General features: G+C 42.8%; 1 protein-coding gene across 1 annotated transcript in view; it reads right to left on the bottom strand.

Moving 5' to 3' along the window:
• Window positions 1-22,325, bottom strand: part of zranb3 (zinc finger, RAN-binding domain containing 3) — a 117,647-nt gene extending 95,322 nt beyond the window's left edge. The window contains exons 1-7 of the mRNA XM_083758396.1: window positions 22,278-22,325; window positions 18,420-18,649; window positions 10,308-10,326; window positions 9,238-9,416; window positions 5,846-6,077; window positions 3,249-3,334; window positions 2,193-2,364 (exon numbers count right to left, since the gene is read on the bottom strand). Of these exons, the coding sequence (XP_083614522.1) occupies window positions 2,193-2,364; window positions 3,249-3,334; window positions 5,846-6,077; window positions 9,238-9,416; window positions 10,308-10,326; window positions 18,420-18,637 (906 nt within the window). The 5' untranslated portion in view covers window positions 18,638-18,649; window positions 22,278-22,325. The remainder of the gene's footprint in view (window positions 1-2,192; window positions 2,365-3,248; window positions 3,335-5,845; window positions 6,078-9,237; window positions 9,417-10,307; window positions 10,327-18,419; window positions 18,650-22,277) is intronic.
• Between the last annotated feature and the right edge of the window lie 701 nt (window positions 22,326-23,026).

The following is a 23,026-nucleotide window of genomic DNA, read 5'->3' as shown; positions in this document are numbered from 1 at the left end:
ACACGCCTGCCTTCTTAGAGTGCAAGGCAGCTACGGGATTTCCGGCACACGTCTCGCCACTTACTATAACCCATTTAGGCCTGACGTCGAAAAAATATCACACCCGTGTGAACTGAGTGGTGCAACTCCCCTCTCCCCCCCCCCTCCCCTCCCCTCCTCTCTCCCTCCCTCTACCCCCCCCCTCTCCTCTCTCTCTCTCTCTCTCTCTCTCTCTCTCTCATTAGCAGGCAACAGTGCAGCACTAATACTATCTCTCTCTCTCTCTCTGTTTCTGGCAAAACAGCGCCCCTACTGGTACTCATAGTCATTGGCTTATTAACGTCACATAGGTGAACATGGACATTGCCGTTCCTTGGAGTGGTTGCAGCACAAAAAGAATATCTCTGAAAGAATATACATTCAGAGATTTGTGCCGCATTTTTAAGATTTTTCAAAAATAGCAGACCTACAAGCTCGTAGCACGCCACTCGGTGGCGTGCTATGAGCTTGTAGGTCTGCTATTTTTCAATAGCTAAAGTATAACATAATGCTTAGTTAAAACACCAAAAGGGGTTCCCGTCCAGAACGGGATAAGCATCAAAAGTTTTAATGTCTTTATAGCAGATCTACAAGCTCATAGCGCAGCACTCGGCTTGTAGGTCTGCTAGCAAATGTGTAGCTGGGACAAACTACTACAGGAATTCCTCGCTCGAATCATGCAAATTTGAGCACAGTGGCCTATTTGGTGGCAACTACAATTATGCATTAAAAAAAGAAGCTCCAATTAAAAGTGCTCCCATAAATTTAAGGAGAACAGGGAAGGGGGGGAGGGTGGGGGGGGTCGCGTCCTGAATCATCATTTTTCTTGGCTGGCTCTTATCGTCTCGTTCCTGGGGCGGTAACTTTCTGCTTAATTAGTTTTGAGAATGACAGAATAAACTCCCCTGCTTTTAACTAATGTGCCCATCTAAAGTCCCTTACATAGCCTAGATTCACCATTACACAGACAGTCACAATGACCAGGGTCAAGGATAGTGTACGAGTATATTGAGCACTCTCAGACTGAAATGCACGCACGCGCGCACACATGCACGCACAGCGAGAGTAGACAGTGCAGTCAGTGCTTCGAGTGGGAGGCGCACACTCACTCAACACGGTACGAGCGGCGCTGACACCCCGGTATAGTCAGTATGGGAAGGAAGGAGAGTTTAGACACGTGCAAATGCCATCAAAATGACTCTGTGCACAACGACATCTCTCCAGGATGCACACGCAGATTAGACACACCAACGGGGCCGACAAACGGAAACAACGGTCGGACACGAGGTCGAACATGCGCTGCTTCGTGCTTGCGTTTATAGGCTTAGGTTAGGGTTTGAGGTATAGGTTGTCGGTCTAATGACAGTCGGACCAATAGTATGTCTGAACTAAAGCCTGTACCCACCTCTCCTTGGACTGTCCTGTGAGTGGAGTGGACTTGTTTGATAATGAAAGTGCATCATTATGCATGGTGACAAATTTGCTTTATGGAAGGTGTGGAATAGAACACACGCCAAAAACACCCACCTGTTGGACAGAAAGTGTTGTTCACGTGCCAGAGAAATGGGACAAATAAAAGGATAAATAAGCGTGGGTGCGTCCGTGTGCGCATTAAAAAATAAAAAAAATAAGCATTATTACGTTCTGGAACAGAATGTGGAACACGCGCCAAAAACACCATTCTGCAGTCAGTGGTAAAACTGGAGATACAGACAGATAGACCACAAATTCCTGTCTTATCTTACAATTTGACCTGCATGCACAGCCCAAGATCAGAGACATGGTTATTTCACCCATTTAGGCCTGACGTCGAAATAAAAAAAGTATTCTAAATCCTGACAGTTTTCTGAAATACCCATGTTTCTAGGCCTATATCACTCAATATTTCATGTCAGAGGCTCCAAAAATTATATGTAATTGGCCGCCGACCGCCCATCTCAAAGTATGTTGTAACAGGGGGCACCCCCAGAAGCAAAGATTTGAGTTAAAATCGGTCGCTCTGAAAGAAGGTTTTGCGCCCCATTTTCACGATTTCTTCAAAAATAGCAGACCTATAAGTTCATGAGCTTGTAGATCTGCTATTTTTCCAATAGCTAAAGTATAACATAATGGTTTAAAACACCAAAAGGGGTTCCCGCCCCAGAATGGGTTAAGTGCGTGTATATATAGTATACCTTGCCAGCTTCCTTGGGCAGGTCAAAGGGGATACGCTGGCGGACTTTGGGGGGCAGCTGGGTGAGGACCTCTGCCTTGAGTCGACGGATCATGATCTCACTCAGGCGCTGGTGCAGTTCGTCCAGGTTGGACGCCCCCCGGCAGTCCCACTGCCTCCGTGATCCAAAGTACCTATAGTGGAGAGGAATGAAAACTTGACTGCCTAGATTTCCGCATTTAAAATGATGGCGAATGATTGCAGGTTTGATTATTATTATTCATTTTATTGTATTTTTAACACACTAGATGCATGATTGATTACATACTGTAATCATAACGTAATTACTGGTGTTTCCACACGTGCACAAACGCTGAGGAAAGGCGCAAGGTCCCTGACGTTTGTGTGTCAAGTGGGTTGTTCCTTAAAAAGTGAACCGAGACTGCAATCAAGTGAGTGCGCGCCATTATCTATTTTGTTATCTTTTTTTTTTTCCCATTCCAATCAATGACCTTCTGCTGACAGGCTAGCTGTTAAACCCCTATAATTATCCTGGCATTCTGAAGGGAACAGAGCAGTGTTTTACTCTGTGGAGAGGAGTCCCCACCATTATTGTGTTAGATGATGCGAGCCTAATTCCATTTGTATGTGTATGACTATACACACAACTGCTTGTGTGTGTGTGTGTGTGTGTGTGTGTGTGTGTGTGTGTGTGTGTGTGTGTGTGTGCGTGTGTGTGCGTGTGTGTGCGCGTGTGTGTGTGGGGGTCGATTGACACAAACACTCAAGTGTTTGAGTTTCAAGGAAACCATTGGATCGTGTTCATTTCAGCACAGTACGAAAATCATGTAATGTATTTTCCATAACAATATTCACAATATATCGAAACGGAACGTTCCACATTGTTCATTAAAAGATCACAAAACGTCACATTGACATTGCTATTCATATAGGGATGCCAGCTTGAACGTAAAAAAAAAAAAAGCGTTTTGAAACCTTTCCCAGCCCTTTCACCAAGGTAAGTGGCTATATCACGTGAATTCAACAATGTAAAAAAGAAAAAAACCTCTAGGCTCACTTGAAACGTGCGTCGCAGAATTTCTTGGAGAAGTCAGTCCATGATCCAAACCTCCCGGGATACAGAGCGTCAATCTGCATGAAGAGCTGTTGGAGCAGGCAGAAAAATGAACCGTGACAGAAAAGACACTTCACACTACCGAGCGCATGCAGTCATGCATGAGATAGATCCATATAGTAAGGCGGTTTGGGGAGGGTGTTGGTAGGTATACTGTTAGGAAGAGTACAGCTTAAAATATTTAGCATTTAATTTACTGTTCGGTCAATAAGGATCCACATTTACAGTCTCAATAATTAAATGACACTTTTGCAGTTTTATATTCGGAATTGAAAGCGACTTGTTGTGCGCTTGTAGATCGGCTGTGGCTGTGTGTGTGTGTGTGTGTGTGTTTGTATCTGTGTGTAAAAATGTATTCACATGACATAAAGCTCCAGGCTAGTGTATGCTTGTGCATGAGTGCTTTTACTGTGTGTGTGTGCGTGCGTGCGGGCGGGCGCCTATCTGTGTTCCACGTCCAAGCCAATGAACAATATTTGTGGCGTAATGACAGCTAATGCTGTGTGAGTGAGTAGCCATGGTGGGCGTATTATTCCTAGTGCTGCACTTACTCACTCACTCACTCGATAAAACCTCGGATAGCACTGCGTTCACTGCTCGGACATGGGAGCCCGTCGGCCACCGGCCTACTTGAGAGCGATGCTCTCCTAATAATACCCGTTGTCAACTTGTCATAGCACCCGTTTTAACTGTCTGTCTGTGTCGCACATGGAGATCTCTGTATCTGCCCGTGTCTTAGAGTGCAAACTGACTGCGAAAAGTAGAATGGTTAAGTAATCAATTTGCAGGTGTGGGGTTGCCATGGCAATCAATTGGCTGAGGCAGAGGCTGGAAATTGCACAGGTGAGGGGACTTTGGCTCATTAGACCCACTGGCAGAGCCTGACCAGAGCCTTTTGCGGTGGTTCTGGAGAACCGTGGGTCCGACCGACCCCAATACCGGCACTGCACTTCCCTGCGGGGGTGAGGAACGCGTGTGTCGAATGTGAGTGAGTCGAGTGGGGGAAACGGTTCTCGAGTTACGTGCATTACAACTGTACACACACACACACACACACACAAGAGACGTGGCACATTTATATTAGGATGTGTGTGGGTAGGGAATGAGGAATGGGGAGGGGGGGGGGGGCGTTGCATGCTGCTGTGCTTGCTCTGCAACATATTCACAGTGCACAGTGACTAATGCCTGGAGTGAGGCGATTGGCTCAGAGTTACAGGGACGCACGGGTGCTTTATGCACCGGATGCTAAAATGTAAAAAATATATATATGTTGACGATACGAGAAAAGAGTGTGTGTCTGTATCTGTGTGTGCATGTGATGGAGGGTGACACACACACACACACACACACACACACACACACACACACGAACGAACAAGATGCAATTTGTTCACCCTGTGCTTCAATTAAATTGAATCTGCCTCTTCCTGGGACCAATCACGGTCCATAGATTATCAGGTGTAGATAATGGCCACGTTTCCCCCGACAACACCGTGGATGTTCCGGTCACAGTATATATATATAGGAGCAGACCTGCTGGAACCACACACATCTTGTACAGAGCAGGTCAGGACAGGTGCTTTCGTTGGGTCACCCATTCAGGACGAGATCCCCTTTTTTCTGTTTTAAGCATCATGTTATACTTTAGCAATTGAAAGATAGCAGATCTACAAGCTCATTCTACAAGCTCGTTCATGCAAATTGAACCTGCTGCGCTTATTTGACAGCTCTGATTTATGTCAATCTATCACAGTATACTCTGAAACTGAAAAAAATAATAATGTTTGTTTGTCACGTGGCTACTAAAAACATCGTATCGAATCGTATTTTATACAGTGTTTTCAAGGTGTGGCTCCTCAGAGGTAAACTGTCTAGACCGGTGGGTCTCAAATGGGGGTACGTGTACCCCTAGGGTACGTGAGAGAAGGCGGGCAATGGGAAAACTGGACACAGTTTAAAAGTATTTTAGGTTTTTTTAAAAGCATCATATACCAGTGATGGGCCAAGTTTAGTCCATTGACTGACTGATTCCCAGTGAAAAGTACTGCTAAAGATAGGGGACTGGTTATTTGAGACCAAGTGGTGTCCCGATCAGGACTACAGAAGGTGGTACTTACCTATTATGCATCATTTTGAACATTTATAAGTTTGCAATAAAACACATGTGTAACCTTATAGCTTTTGAATAGCTGTTGAAAAAAAGAGCTAAACTGAAAAATTTGGAAAAATTGCGAAAATGTGATACAAATCTTTTTAATATATATTCTTTCACATCAAACGTTTTTAACTCAAATATTTGCTTCTGGGAGGTCCCTGGAACAAAAATATTTTTAGATGGAGGTCGGTGGCCAAATATACCTGTATATAATTTTGGGGGTGCTTGACATGAAAAAGTTAGAGCACCACTGAAATACGTAGAAACATAGGTTCTTTTTCAGAAAACCAGTCAGGATTTAATCTTCGTCTTAATGGAGTAAATGGATCAAAAGTTCTAGTCGGTTAGTTATTAACATCGATTGGATTTATGTGGTCCCCCCCACCTCTTCGGGGCGGCCCATGGCCGGGGTGCCGGTGAGGAGGATGACCCTCCTGGCACTCCGGAGGAGGGGGACCAGGATCTTGGTGCGCGCGGCGGTCCTGGTCTTGAGGTAGTGCGACTCGTCCACCACCACCATGGCGAAGCGCTGCCTGGTCAGAGCCTCCACCAGGGTGCGCGCGTCCGAGGTGAGCAGGCCGTAGCCCAGCACCGTCACCTTACTGCTGCTGATGCCTCTGAAACGCACATCATGCGTGCCGTGCACATGGGATTGATTGATTGATTGATTAGCTTATTAGACAGAAAATGTTAAAACAGCAACGGAGAACAGTCACAACACAACTTATATCTTGCGCCACCCCTTACCCGTACACTTATTTGCTATTTTTGACAAAAAACGTGTCCATGTAGATTGGCTAGTTGAACTACTTAAAAATAAATCCCGCAAAAACATTTATGGATAAAGGGTAAGGAGCGCCGAAGATAGGGCCAATAGTCTAAAAGGGATAGCACCAAGAAAAGTCCTTGCGGTAAAGAAATGCGTCCGGCCACAAATGTGCTTGCGCGTATGTGTTAAGAGTTACCATTCCAGTCTTGTTCCAAACTAGGTCCATTTTGAAATTCCTTGCGCAACAATCCCAGTGAAGCAAAATGTCAATAAAATGGAACATTTATTTATGGCTGCTGTATGTCTGAACTGTCTGTTTCTCTGTCTGCACTCACGGGTGCTCACACACACACACACACACACACACACACACACACACACACACACGCACACGCACACAGAAAGATACTATACCATAATATACTCCTACAACTTTTGTCCAACCCTGTGTTTAGAACTGAGATCCATTTGGAGTCATCAGCATTGCTGCTGCTCCTGGCATGCAATTTGATTTATGAACTATGGTTAATGCCACTATGCTTTCAGACCTCATTTGGAAGACGGTGTGTAACCTTTCCTTCGGGGAAAGGCAAAATTGCCTTGTGATTTGAAAATTGCAGCAGTCAATACAGCAATTTCTGTTTATTCCACCCCCCCGCCCCCCCCCCCCCCGGTTAATTGTGCAGCCCGCGACTAAAACAGGCACGGGGGCGGCTAAATAAATGAAGGCGCACGCACACACACGCACACACACATACAGCACAGCGCTCATGACAGAGGGGACAGCCGTGTAGACATAACATTTCAATGGGGCTGTCGGAAAAATCAAGTGCCTTGACAGCATCTGACAGGCGCCTTTCAACACGCAAATCTGAACGCCGTTCACCCTCCAGCACAAAGACGACATCATTCAAAACGCAAAAAGATTTAGTTCTTCCCCTCGTCTGCCTGCTCAGTCATTAGCACTTCCCCTTCAAGGACGGTTTCACAACCCCTTTGCCACCTCATCTGCGATGAGGAGGGGAGGCTTTTCTTCTTCAACGGAAATCTTTATGTTATAAAGAAAATGATAAAACACAAGCTGCAATGTGTAACTAGCATGTCCTAGCGGGGATTCAGACGTGACCCGAGGCTCCTGCATGAGAAACCACTTTTCAACATCTCTGTCAGCTTTGTCAGCTCTGTCACACATACTCCAGTTTTAGGTGATAAGCTATCACCTTTTTGGGTGGTAAGTTATCACCTAAAAAGGTGATAATGATTCGAGGCCAACATACTCGCAGTGATGTCAAATCTTAGCTTCGGGGGGGGGGGGGGGGGGTCCCTGGAACGACATATTTTCAGATGGGGGTCGGCGGCAAATTACATATATTTTTGGGGGTCCTTGACATGAAAATGTTTGAGAATCACTGACATAGAAACATAGGCTGCCAGGATTTGGAAGACGTAGTAGAATCGTCTAAATGGGTTAACATAACACTGCAGCTTTAACTTCCTTAAAGCACAACACGCCAGCCCTTTTATGCCAATCTATGCCAACAAGCTAGACAGAGACATGAGAAGCCAACACACCCTTGTGAAAATGAGGCTGTCATGTCCGCCCGCACAGCAATTATGATTTCAGTCCACTCTACTTTCTGGTCTGAGCATTTGGATTCCTTTGTGGTCGTTTTGGCAGTATAGCCTAGCCTTGTTGATTTGCCTGTCTGTCAATGCTGTCATCCTCCAGCTCACCCTTTGCAAATTGAAACCTGCTGCGCTTATTTGACAGCACTGATTTATGTCAATCTATCGCAGCATACTCTGAAACTGATTTTTTTTTAATAATAATGTTTGTTTGTCACGTGGCTACTAAAAACTTCCTATCGAACCATGTGAACAGTGTGTCTCCTCAGGGGTAAACTGTCTAGACGGGTGTGTCTAAAATGGGGGTACGTGTACCCCTAGGGGTACGCAGGGGTACTACCGACGGGACGTGAGAGAAAGTGGGCAATGGAAAAACTGGACACAGTTTAAAGAAAATGTGCTCAGGATGGTCAGGATTTCAGGTCTTTCACACCTTTTCTTATTTACATTTCCCTCTCCTTTCCAATGGGCTATATGCACACAATTTACAATTTAGGCATTTAACGGACGTTCTTAATCCAGAGCGATTTACAATAACTCTTCCTACTTCCAGGACGCTTCCCTACTTCCAAGTTCCTTCACCGCACTGAAACTGTACACTCTCAAGAGTTACACACCCATACGGGCCATTTGGAACCCACCTAAGGACCCTTTGAGACCCACTGGTGTTAGCAGAGTGTTTCCAGTGAGCCAACACGCACAATAGCAGCACGCTGACTCTGTTTGAGCAGAATGGAACAGAAGTATCTAAGGGGCCCAACTAAGTTCTTTCCAATATGGCTGCTGTGGAGTGAATGTGGAAATATTGTGGCCCTCTGGAGTGAATGTGGAAATACTGTGGCCCTCTGGAGTGAGTGTGGAAATATAGTGGCCCTCTCCATCATCAACGTTGCCCACCCCTGACCTAGATAGATAGATAGATAGATAGATAGATAGATAGATAGATAGATAGATAGATAGATAGATAGATAGATAGATAGATAGATAGATAGATAGATAGATAGATAGATAGCTAAGATAGATTAGATAGATAAGATAGATAGATAGATAGATAGATAGATAGATAGATAAGATAGATAGATAGATAGATAGATAGATAGATAGATAGATAGATAGATAGATAGATAGATAGATAGATAGATAGATAGATAGATAGATAGATAGATAGATAGATGAAGTACGGTACATACGAGGTGTGACTCTTGCTCTCCACCAGGTTGATGTCTCCATAGATAGATAGATAGATAGATAGACAGATAGATAGATAGATAGATAGATAGATAGATAGATAGATAGATAGATAGATAGATAGATAGATAGATAGATAGATAGATAGATAGATAGATAGATAGATAGATAGATAGATAAAGTATGCTACATACGAGGTGTGACTCTTGCTCTCCACCAGGTTGATGTCTCCGGGCGTGAGCTCGGGGATCCACCTCTCCAGCTCCTCGATCCAGGGGTACTTGAGGGACGACGGCACCACGACGAGCAGCGGCCACTCCTTCCGGTAGGCGTAGGCCACCGCCATGGCCTGCAACGTCTTCCCAAGACCCATCTGGACGGAGAAAATGAAAAACGCTCTCCGTGAGAACAGTGTGGGGGAGGGGACACGCACACACACACACACAACAACAACAACAACAACTAACAAGTCAATCGCACGGAGGCTCTGCAGTAAATTGCACATGACGGGTGAGTCGACGTGAGGCCCAAGAGTAATAACCCGTTTGGACCCGAGACTAGATTCTATAAAGAAAATAAAGAAAAGCAGGAGCGCTTCCTCTGTAACTTAACTTAACAACTAAGTGGAAAAAGCGGCACTCCAAATTAAAAGATGCACTTAAGAACGCTGACGCGTTTCGGGCAAACAGCCTTCTTCAGAGCAGATTAAAAAGTGATACTATAGTGGGGATGTAGGCCTCTTTTAAATGTCAGTTGACAGTTTTCTCAAAAAACCTATGTTTCTATGTCAGTGGTTCTCAAACAATTCCATGTTAAAGGCCCCAATAATTGTGTATGTAACTGCCCGCCGACCCCCATCTGGAAATATGTTGTTCCAGGGACCCCCCCCCCCCGAAGCAAAGATATGAGTTAAAAACGTTTGCCGTGAAAGAATATATATTCAAAGAAATAGCAGATCTACAAGCTCATAGCATGGCAATGAGCTTGTATATGTGCTATTTTTCACAGATAAAGTTTTAAATAATGGTTAAAGTGGTTAAAAGCTAAGGTGACACAGATGCGTTCCAGGTCTCAATGGGATAAGGTCTCAGAATGACTCTGTTGTCAAAACTGATTAGGCATGTGGGAATGCTGTGTGAGGCTGACAAACTCATTCAGAATGCAATGCGGCTCTGTCCCAGGCTCTTTGTTTGGGGTTTTTTTCGTAGTTGAGGAAGAGGATAAGATTTCCTGTAACGTCGCCTGGCGTCGAGTGTGTGCTCACCTCATCTGCAATCATACATCTGGAAGACACAGAGAACAAACAAAAGAAAGTTTGTGAGATGGATGCCAGAGTTGACGTCATTGTTCTGAAAAAGGTTTGTCTTGACGTGCGATACAATTAATGCCATTGACAAAACAATATAAGCCTATAATATCAGTGGTGGAAAGTAACTAAGTACATTTACTTAAGTACTGTACTTAAGTACAATTTTGAGGAATGAAGAAGATCCCAGTGATGGAAACGTTAAATCAATAAACCAGTGGAGCTGAGTTATTCCTTACCAGTGTTGCAGACTATATTTATTTCTCTTAATCTTAGTCTATTAGTCCAGCACCTGGGCTAGAGTGGATGTGCATGCTCTATTACCTTTGTTAATCTGAATAAAAAATAACATATAACTCCTTGGCAAATGCCCCCTGTTCTCACTGACAATGTTCTGTTTCTGTTTATGACAATGTACTGAATTGCCAGTGGCAGGACATGTAAAGTACTCAAATAGCACATCTGGAATGCTAGTTATTTCAGAACCACGGACAGATACATTTAAGCTACGGTATTTACAAAGGGGCCATTACTGAATGGATCAGGACCATGGACAGAACCGTTGAGACAGGGCCATGTACGTAACGCTGTCCACAGCACTGAATGGATCAGGACCATGGACAGATACGTTGAGACTAATATACAGGGCCATGCACACAGCGCTGTCCACAGCACTGAATGGAGGAGAGAGAGAGAGAGAGACAGACAGAGAAACACATCACTTCGGTTCAGCCTTGCTTGCCTTTCGTGGGTTTCAAATATAAACATAATAAGTGCCAAAGTCGTCACTCCCACTACCCATGGCTTACGGCATTATTGTTTTTGTAATGGGATTCCCATGAGCAAAACTTTGATTGCGTCATAATGCATACAAAATGTGTTCCACACTACTTCAACAAACCACACCGGAGATTTTGTCAGGTATGTGGCTCTGTGTCGTTTATGACATTGAGTTACATTTGATAGCGCCTGTGTTTGGATAAAATGTATTTATTTACTTTGCATAAAATACAACTATTTCACCGTCAGTTGATATCAATATATAAGGGTAAAAATTTCAGGGCTGATTTCTGATGTTTATTTTTGGAACATTTTGTCCAGGCTAGACACAATTGGTGTGTCTAACCTATGTTACTAGTTACTACCTATGTTACTATGTTACTACCTATGTTACTATGTTACTAGTTACTACCTATGTTACTATGTTACTACCTATGTTACTATGTTACTAGTTACTACCTATGTTACTATGTTACTACCTATGTTACTATGTTACTAGTTACTACCTATGTTACTATGTTACTAGTACACATTAGGTAGCCATTCTTTGAACAGCCGTAGTTCCTTTGACCTTGGACGAACTCTAGTGTCCTCATTATATACAGTAGTATAAAGATTCACACCCGTGTGAAGTGACTGAGGGGCGCTCTTATCATGACGTAAAATAGACTCTAAGCCGATTTGCTCAGACACTATGAAGTAAAATTCCCCATTCATTGTCAACGGGAAGTTAATGTTTATGTAAGACAATAATAGTCGATTTGCTCAGACACTATGACGAAAATTCTCCATTCATTGTCAATGGGAATTTAATGTTTGTGTAAGACGAAAATCTACACTAACAGCTGAATCTAGGAGGGGCCAGTGCCCCTCAATGATACCATCAATCAACCATTTCGAAACGACATTATGAGATCACAATGTTTGTTTGATGTTCTTTCTTTTCCTACGCCCGCCTGACTTCTTCACATTTACACAGCTGCAGACAGCTGCAGATGGCTGCAGACAACAGCTACGAGTGGGAGCTGCCCAGTTCATACAGCACTGCTGTCTTCAGTCGGCCACTGGAGCACCGTCACCCAGTCCCTCCCGTCACCCTCCACTGAAGCATACTCCCACTGGAGCCCCACCTGTGCACCCTGGATTTCCGCCCGCCTGGGGATTTGACACCGAACGTCTTGTCATGTGTCACAAAACCCCTGCTCGGCTAACTTTGCAGGCTAGCGGCAGGCCGAGCCGCTCTAGAGAGCCCTCTCTAATAATTCCTGCTGCTCACAGTGGGGTTTGGAGGTGGAAACCCCATGTGACCTGACCTTCCCTTCAGTCAAAAACACTAGACGGACTGATAGAGCGGTTCCGAATCAGCCCAACGCAGACTCTCATTTTTCTTCCTACTACTTGCCGCGCCCTCCTCCTCCAACCCTCCTCCCCCCCCCCTCATCTCCGCCCCATTTCTCTCTTTCAGCTGAAGAGCATGATTAATGTGCACACCGACACCAGTGGTTTTTCTAATTGCCAGCACACCGGTTCAGTCAGCGCAATGCATACACATGCGCACGAGTGCGGGTATAGCAATGGTGCACACCATTAACGCACGCACTCACACACACACCTATTTACACATAAAAGCAGGTTTGGGTGCAAACACACCTACACAGTACACACATATGCACATATGCATATACTGTACACTATATGTCCTATATACTGTATGTATATATATAATATATATATTATATACACACACACACACACAAATATATACAGTAATGTGTGTGCACGCACGCACATACACGCACCCGCAAACAGGACAAGGACAAGCTTTTACAAAAGTGCACACAGATGTGGAGACACACACAACAAACACTTTGCAGGCATGTGTGTACACGCGACAGACAGACATGCACACACTCAAGAAATAGACAAAAAGAGAGAGAGAGCGAGAGAGAGGGAGGGAGGGAGGTGGCTGGGGCAGGTGCTTGCCATTTCTCGAGGCATTAATCATCGTGCTTTAAATAACCCAAGTGTCGCATTGACGGCTGGAGACTGGGGAGGATGCTGCAGCGCTGTTGCCTGACAACGGCACGGACCGCGGGCTTCGCATCGCTCTAATGTTATCTCTGAAGCCCACCAGCCCCAAGGTGTCAGGAAATGGGCTCCCCTAGGACCCCTACCCCCCGGGCCGGCCATGACGATTTGATCGTTTTGACCTCTGCGCGATGATCGTTCTTTTTTTTCTTCTTTCTTTTTCTCATTTCTGTACGTTTGCCGACTAATGATTCCTTCATGCATTAACAGTGCTGGAAAAAGCACTTTCTTAAGTAAAATAATTGAGTACTACTCAATTATTTTACTTAAAGTAAAAGTACCAATACTGCAATGTAGAAGTACTCTGTCACAAGTAAAAGTCCCGGAAAGTACAAGTAAAAGTCCCGGAATTCAAAATTAACTTTAGTACAAAAGTAAATTAACTTTACAAAAAGTACCAAAAGTTAAAAGTACTAATTATGCAGAATGTCTCATTCCAAGTTATCAAAATGTATACAAATCTTTTGAAAATAGCAGATCTACAAGCTCACAATGCGTCGCGTGTGTTTTCAAATGGACGAAATGCACATAAGGCTGAAAGTGGTTACTGTATATGTTTTGTTAAAAAAAAAAAAAAGTCTACAAAGTAACTAGTAACTAAAGTTTTCAAATAACTAAAAGTACAATATTTGCCTGAGATGTAGTGGAGAGAAGTAAAAGTACAGAAAATTATAAATACTCCAGTAAAGTAAAAATAAATACCTCAAAACTGTCCTTAAATACAGTACTCTCATGACAGGCTATAGTTATTGTGAATGTGATCACATCTAAGGGTGTGATATCGTGACAATATTCCACGGCTGGAGTAAGTTATTGCTTTTAGAAAATGGTTTCCAAACCTGGCATCGTGAAAATTATATAGACACATTCCAATTAAACCCGTTTTTAATAACGATTTCATTACAAGAGTACGTTTCTACAAGAAAGCAGTCCGCGGCAGCCTGCACAAACAAGGCAGTTGCTATGCAACGTTTACATTTACCGGTAGATGTTTTTCTTCAATCTCATTGCTTTCATCTTTCTGAACCTTTCGCCTATCGTCCTTTTAACACCTTAAACCATATATCTCTGCTGTCGTGAAGAAACCTCATAACTCCAAAATGTTAATGTTTCAGGAAATGAAAAACATAAATTTTTCAGGAAATAGAGAAAATCTTATATTTTTTAAACGAAGCAATACTGCCTCATCAAAGTTGGTGTTGTGACTTCATATATTTGCATGAGAGGGGGAGAGATGGTGGAGTTAGTTGCTTTGGCAGACAGTTTGAGGGTCCACTGGAGTTCAAAGGCCACTTCACCCCTTTTGCAACCAGATCTTATTTTAATGATGTCTGGGAGACAAAAATGTAAAAAGAACCACCGCTCATCCGCTGAAAACAACTTAAGTGAGGTGCTGGAGCCACAAAGGGAACATGAGAAAAATAAAGGGAAGCTCCGCACACTCAGATCTGCGCACAATCAATGTATTTATTTAGCAAGGACATTTTATGAGTCCCACTTCAACGACGTTAGGAGTCGTATTATGCCATTTTTTACAAATTGCAACATTTAACTCCCATTTATTATAATGTGGTTATATTCATGTAGAAAACAGGAGAAGTTCAATAGCACTGATTTACTGGGTGTTCAATAGCACTGATTTATGCAAATAAATCAAAAACCTCAGTAACAGTTAGGAGGTTTCTTCCAGACAGCAACGATATACTTCGTTGTATGTGAAATATCAAAAAGAATCAATCTACAAGATCACAACTCATCGCATCAGTGCGTGTTTTGAGCTTGTAGAGATTTGCTAGTTTCACAGAATGTTTCCAGAATAAGGACGCTATAGGGTACAGGATGTTTTCCTAGTAACGTGCATTGGTTTCACTTAGTTTGACCTACAGTTTGTAGCCATATGTATTTTTATTAGTCACAAAGTGATAAAGAACTGTACAAAGTCATTAGACTTCATAGCCATCAGCCATGGTATTATTAGATGACTTCATATACAGTAGCTACAGTAGGTGCTCAGCATTGCCAATGCCTATTGTTATTTTCTATCTCTGGTTCATAATTTAGTTATAACTACTTTAAGTAGTTTACTATGAACAGTAGTTTACTATGAAAACCTGTCAGTCAGTCACACTAAAACCTGTCAGTCAGTCCGTCAGTCACGCCTCGTGACATGCTCCATATATGGCCAATACAGAATTCATAAAGGAAATAGAGCATGCACCTCCACTCTAGCCCAGGTGCTAGACAAAAGGCAGTACAAGAGAAAAAATAGAGTCTGCAACACTGGTATGAAAAACTCAGCTCCACTGGTTTATTTGATTCAACGTTTCGATCCCTTAGGATCTTCTTCAGGAATTTCTGAAGAAGATCCTAAGGGATCGAAACGTTGAATCAAATAAACCAGTGGAGCTGAGTTTTTCATACCAGTGTTGCAGACTCTATTTTTTCTCCAATACAGAATTCATTCCATATGTTGATCTGACCTCATCAGACTGTCTTGTACACTATCATAACCTGGATCTCAATATGAAGAACACGGCACTGACCTCATCTAACCCTGGATAGTCATACATGGAGAAGACTGGATCATCACCTACATCTGCATATATGGAGCCGGCCAGCAACTCTACATCTGACCACACGGACACCAGATTATTAACTCCTGCTTCTCAACTGTGCCGGATTAAGAAGCTCTGTTGTTTGCACTTTAGGGCGAGTTCGCTTCTCGCCCTCAGGGCGTCTTACTGGTAATATATTATGGTGTATTTAAAAATCACACTCATGAGAAGAGAGAGGCGCTCTTATTAGCATACATCATCACACCCCATGCTCAGCCAATCTAATCATCACATTCCATGGTACAAGCACACAAAGCTGTGTATAGGAGAGGCTAGCGGCCCTCAAAAATGGTCAAGGGCTAGATACTGCACAGGAGACCATCGTATTCTCACTTCATACTCAAAAACCTGTTGCATGCACGCGACTTGTGTATGATTACTTGCGTCATTGCGTGCGTGCGTGTGCGCGCGAGTGTGTAACCCGACCAGATCTGTCTCTCTGCAATTTCACCATTATTTGAACGAATACAACACCACCACCACTTATTGATCTGCTTCCGTTCACGGATCAGCGGAGCAGAAGTCATTGAATGAGAGAGAGCCAACAGTCAATAGTCAAAAAAAATTTCCTGGGACAGATCAGGCGCATGCTGATTCTAGGTTACTTCATGTCGCTGTCTAGCATTCAGGCCAAACACCAGAGAAAACTAATTTAACGGGCGGATGCTGAGAGAGTCTTGTTGAGTGGATGCACACTTCCTACTTGGGGATGGATGGGTGTTATTGGTACGGCTTATTGATACTCATACTTAATGATATTCTTATTGAAAAAATAAGTTGGGCTCTATTTTCGGCCTATTTGTTTTGTACTACACTGTTTGGCAGTGGGCCTTGTTGCTTCCTTACAAGTAAATAGACGTAACAAGATGAGATACCAAAGAACTATAGTTCTTCAGGTTAGCAAACGTTAATAAAATATTAGATTAAAAGTAAACAGTAAAACATGTTCTTACAATATAGTAGCCAAATTGATGCAGGATTTTATGTTTGTTGTTAATGTTTTTCCTGTGAAATAATACATGCCGTCTCCGAGTAGCGTGTCAGTCAGTCTACACTAGTCATCAAGACTACCGGTAATTCAATTTAGGAATTAAATTTCATACAGTGGACAGTGACACAGTTTATGATCGCCAGATCTCAAAGCAACGTTGAACGGATGGGAAAGACCGTCGGTGGTATGGCTAACTGGCAACGACATAAGAAAGACCTTAGGTGGTATGGCTAACTGGCAACGACATAAAAAGTAAAAATGGTGTTTGTATTTAGTCTCCCAGCTCTTCTACTGAGACATTTAGATCATGTCAAAAGTCGTGTCTCACCAAGACACAGGATCTGACACGACATTCAATTTATCCCCCGAGCAAAAGCAGGTCAGCTCTATTAGCTCAATGTTAAAAAAACAAAACAATTGCAGCACTTAAATACCATTATATTATTTTAACAGACAGCCTGCACTTTAACATTGTGGCCGCAGTGTCCAGTCCCATGTCCATCGTTTTCCCATCCAAAGGTTTAAAAGCCTGTGGAGTGCGGAACCCAAACATATAAGACCAGTGTGTAGTCGTGTCACTGGCCAAGTACTTACGGAGCTCAGCGCACTTATAACACCACTGCTGTGCATGCCCCAGGGAGAGCCTGCACCGAGTGTCGCGACGGCTCTTACTGTCACATCGATACCTTCATCCAATTGAGCAGGCTGGCCACACACACACACAGTACAGCGAGAGCCAATTGACTTCTTGACCCGCCCACGTAACGGAGCACTACCTCCCGGTGTTTGTGGATCAATATGGGCGCTCCATCACAGACGCCGCCACTCAGATTGCCTCCCCGGGCCCGCACGACCTTCCTGAGGACCGCGGCTTACATCGATTGGTCGGAGACGTGGAAATGAACAAGTCTGGCCCCTCCCTGCTGCTATAGCACTCTCGGACGACTTAAGACACCGCTTAAAGGCTATACTGAGAAAGTTCAAAAGGAGCTGTTAATTGTTTTACGATATGGAATTTAGTTGACCTTCTAATTTGTGGATGCATCCGTGACTGGAATTTTTTATTTGACAGACGGAAGCTTTTTGGAGCCTCAAGGACCCACTGTGCTGCGACTAGAGCAGATTTGTAGTACCTATTTCAGTGTTTGCAAAGTGGAAAAAGGAAAGACCTCCCGCACACTGTCTTCAAATCCAGTGAAATAGTTTATTAAGGAACAGCAACGTTTTGGCTTATTCGACCCTCATCAGGCTATCTTTCTGCTGGTTAAAGATATCACCCTTTATCACAAATGGTCAATTGTATTCTTTCTGTATATCAGCAAAGTGTAGATTTTTATGTTAGACATTGAGGGAAAATAAGATTATCGCTGCTTATCAACTATTAACTATTAATGCATTAATCGATAATTCCCATCCCTATTGCAAAGTAACATTATTAAGGATGTTGAAAAATAAATCAAATACACAAAAAATAAACCATTAGATTAACCATCACGTTGCTGATTCATAAATAATCTCTGACAGTACAATGAGAGATCTCTTGGCCAAAGTAAAGTAAGTGAATACTGGGGTGACAGTGTTTCAACAGGAGCTTACCTTCCATTCCTCGATAAGGCAAATTCAACGCCTTCCTTCTGGAAAGGCATCAGGCGCTGCAGCAACTTAGGGGGGAGGGCTGTCAACGGTGGAGGGCTCTTCAGTGGAAGGGGAGACAACTTTGGAGACAACCATTGTGTTTTGCAGGGGGAGCTCTGTGGGCTCTTTTCTAGTTTCTTTTCTAACTCTCTTTTCTTGAAGCGCTTGCCCTGAAACATTGCAGAAGTGTTCTGGGTTTTGAGATGGGAGATGGGGAAGGGGGGGAGAGAGATGATTATAAATGACATAATTTAAAGCAGTGCATTGTAATGTAAGTTCATTATTTGTCGACATTAATCACTACTGGATGCAGTAGCTAATGAATAACAGTGTCACCTTGCATACTGAATTCAGTGAACTTAAAGTAATTTGACTCCATACCTGCTGTGATGCTATGAAGGTGTACCACCTGTGCCATATATTATGTGCATTGCTTGTCATAATTCATATCCATATGGGCTTTAGTTAAACACACACTACAGGTACTGTATATGCTACCAGCCTACCACAAACTACTGTACCTTTTCTATTTAATTAGTTCTCCATGGGCCCTTGACGTCTGTGTGAAATCACAGATACATCTACTGTTACTGCATAAACTTTTCCCCCTCTGGTTTTAGTCTGACTCTGATTTCTACCTTTTGGGGTAATTATATTCACTATAGGTGCAATACTGCATCTTATGGCACTTGACAGTCCACAATAACCAGTGGTGGAATTTGGAAAGCAAATAATGCAACATTTACTAGTACAATTTGAGATACTTTTACTTTTCTATATTTTTGATACTCTTCTCGTCCACTACATCTCAGTAGAGGCGTATAGCGATGGGTGGAGGGGGCTGTTTGACTTCTCTGCTTAACGACAGATGGACAGCGAATCACCTTCTCGACTTACCCCAACAACTGTTGGAGTGCCACAAACTGCATACACATTTCTTTTTAACAGTGCTGCATGGATATTAATGGACCGTTGCATAACAAAAGATGACTGGGCAAGTGGGCAGCAATTCACACTCTCAATAACACTTTCATCAGAATCAGACAATAATAGCCTGCCCTGCACAAACGAAATGAGTCACCAGCTAGAAAAATGTCCTCCTCGGACATCCTTGTGTCTGCCCTGGTGTAGCTTATTGTGGGGCAGCAATATTTCACTGCGATTGAATATGATCAAAACGGGCCACTCCAACAAACTTTGGAAGCCAGTCTGATCCAACCAGGGTGGAAAATTAAAGATTTGACAGAGCCGTCTTGATCACATGACTGACTATAGAGATAATCGTGTGCGTGATGTTTGGACAAAATCTGTACGAGCAATATAAAAAAGGTTCTGCTTTTCTCGCATCTAAGAGTGTGTGTAGTTTAACCTACAAGTTTTTCTCTCAATCCATCTTATTATTTAATTAAACTACCAATGTCAAAGATATTGAGTGTGTGTTGCTCTTGGACTTTTAGTTAGTCTGTTATGTTATTAATAAGACAGTTTTTGCCCTTTAGGTATTAGACTGTTATTGTTCTTAACTTCTTTGTACTGTAGCTGCTACTCTGACATCTGACAGGAGTTTTCGACCACGCGATGTAAGAACAGAGAATAATAACCTTCCAAAAACTGGATTTCTCCATCCTGTCCCACGCAAAGGGGGACATCTGGTCACCCAGGTGTTATCTGGTCACCCAGGTGTTGCCCCCCTTTGCGTGGGACAGTCCCTCATTTCCAAGACTTTCCAGGCATCCCACAAATTGAGACCATGTCCCACATTGTGACTGGCAGGCATTGGTGTTCAAATGCCCCCTAATAGTTGGCCTTCTGTTGTAAAGCTCTCTCAGCGTCTCTTTTCCTGTAAGTATGTGTTTTTAAGCCTGTTGAAATATCCCCTAGGCTACAGTACCAAGTCGCCAATACCACCCATGGTCAAAATTAGCATTTTTAAACAAAATGTGAGGACGCCAGAAGGGTTTAATAACAAAATTATAGGCACTATTAGGCCTATGGTCGAATATTATGACAGATAAGGTTTTTTTAATAGCAACTTAAGTAATAATAAGTTGCACTGGCTTCCGGTTGTTTTTAGGATTGACTTTAAAATTCTGTTACTTGTCTATAAAGCTCTCAATGGTCTCGCACCTCCGTACCTCCGTGACTGCCTACCTAGATATGTCCCTAGCCGCCCCCTCAGGTCCTCAAATGCTGGCCTACTTGAAGTGCCTAAAAGAATGTGCACAAAAAAGTATGGTGAGGCAGCTTTTTGCTTCTATGGCAGCCTGGAATAACAGCCTGGAATAAACTTCCATTCGAGCTCAGACACGCACCCTCTGTAGACATTTTTAAATCCCAACTCAAGACTCACCTCTTCACCCTTGCTTTTAGTTGAGTTTTATTTTTATATTTTTATTTTAATCTTTTTATGTGTTTTTATTTATTTTATGTTCTTATATTCGGTTTTGTTCTCTGCTATTGTTCTATCATTTTAACTACTTGTGTTTTATTGTATTTTATTTTTGTGTCCTGCCCTGTGAAGCACTTTGAGCTGCATTTATGTATGGAAAGTGCTATAAAAATAAAGTTTATTATTATTATTATTAACCCAACCCCGTCCCACAAGTGATACTTCTGTCCCTCGAATGAACAGTTTGGATTTGGTCACCTGGTTGCTCCCCCAACCTTAAAACAGCCCTGCCCTGTTTCTACTATGTACTGTACATGCACCCTATAGTTAAACTACTTTGCAGATTTAGATTATTTAATACAAAACATACATCAAGTGACATGAATTAAGATGTGGGTATATGCTACACACTTGTACCCAGCACAACAGCACTTAAGTCATTAAAATCATCCTCACCTTTTAAGCTTCAACTTTACATAAGTGATGAACACGCACCTTATTGTGCAATGTGCATTGCTTATTGTTTCAATAATATGATTGTAAAATGGGCTATTTTGTATAATAAGTAGTACTAGTTTATGTTTATGTTCACGACAATATACTTTTGTACCTTTACTCAAGTAACATTCTGAATGACAACAGCACGTGCTAGTATTGTTTTCTTATGCCAATAAAGCCGTTTGAATTGAATTGACCACATTGTATGAAGGAACTGATCATGGTGGCAAGTGGCAATGTCTAAAGCAGTGGTTCCCAAAGTGGGGTCCAGGGACCCCCAGGGGTCCTTGAGGCAGTTACAGGGGGTCCCCAGCTAAATTATAGTTTGTAACCAAATGGACCCTCATTGGTTTGTAACTCTGAGTGTAAAAAATTAATTAAATTATATTATAATATAAATTGGGGTCTCAGAGAGAGAAATGGCATTAAAAGGGGGTCCGTAGACTAATGCATGTCAAACTGGGGGTCCTCGAAATGAAAATGCTTGAGAATCACGGCTGGTGGCTTGAGAATCACGGCTGGTGGCTTGAGAATCACGGCTGGTGCCGTAAGAATCTTCTGCCAAAAGTTTTTTAAAGTGTGAGAATGCGATGCTAGGCTAACACGTCAAAAGTCCAGGTGCATTTCATTTCATCAGTGCATTGGAGAGCTTAAAAACGGCTGACTGCAGGTGACCGCGCGACCTGCATCATAAACATTCTAATAGTAATAACAACGTTATTAGAATGTTTCAGCTGCAACAAAGTTGTGTTTTGCATCAGACTAGTGGGAGCTAACCATTAAAAACTGCGTCCACATGGACACACTTGCACTTCCCACATGAGTCCAACTTGTAAAACAAAACCATAGGCATTCGTTTAGCTGTCTCTAGATTCCGATAATAAGACTCATGTTGTTGTTATAAGTGAGTGAACTATGAATGGAAGTCTTACTGTATTTCTGCAGTGATCTGCACCACAACAACAAAGCCCATGCGGCGGCGAGCGGACAGCAGGCTACTGTATGTGTGTGTCACTGTGACGTGATGTCAACATGGAGGGACGTAACTTGCGTGCGGCGTCAAGCCCGGATCCTGCGGCAGGTGCCACACAGAAAGTGGTGACTTACAGAACTCAGCCACTCCAATTTCCCACCGAGAAAGCGTTTGTTCCATCACCATAAATGGTTATCGCAGTGGTTTTCAACACTTTCATATCAAGGGCCATATTTATTCTGCATTTGAGGATTTTGAGCCTCACCATTTGATGACACAAAAAGCTTCTAATATATTATTTATGCCCCAAAATCTATAAAACTCACACTATTAAGGCAACCGGGTTCCACGCGCTGTACAGGGTGCCCTTTTTTTCACTTGAGCTGAGCACCTGCCCCTCTAAATGTCTGTGCACGCCATTGCATTTGGTCCCCATGCAGCTAAATGACTCTCCATCATTTAGCTGGGGACCATCTGGAACCACCTCAAGGACCAGTCCAGGACCACTGGTTGAGAACCACTGTGTTATCGTATGTTAATCTTGACTTGGAAAAAAGACAGTTATTTATTTTTGATCGATTATGAAGAAAAAAAAGAGTCTGAGACTCTGAGTCTCTGTCCAACTATATGTTTTGTACTGTAGGCTGATGTGATATTCAATTAAGGTTATTCATTATTATTTGTAGTTTATTATTAAATTATGAGGAT

The sequence above is a fragment of the Protomyctophum parallelum genome (assembly GCF_964188405.1).
Source record: "Protomyctophum parallelum genome assembly, chromosome: 23".
Lineage (NCBI taxonomy): Eukaryota > Metazoa > Chordata > Actinopteri > Myctophiformes > Myctophidae > Protomyctophum > Protomyctophum parallelum.
The sequence above is the reverse complement of the archived record's forward strand: the minus strand, read 5'-3'. Positions and strand labels throughout refer to the sequence as shown.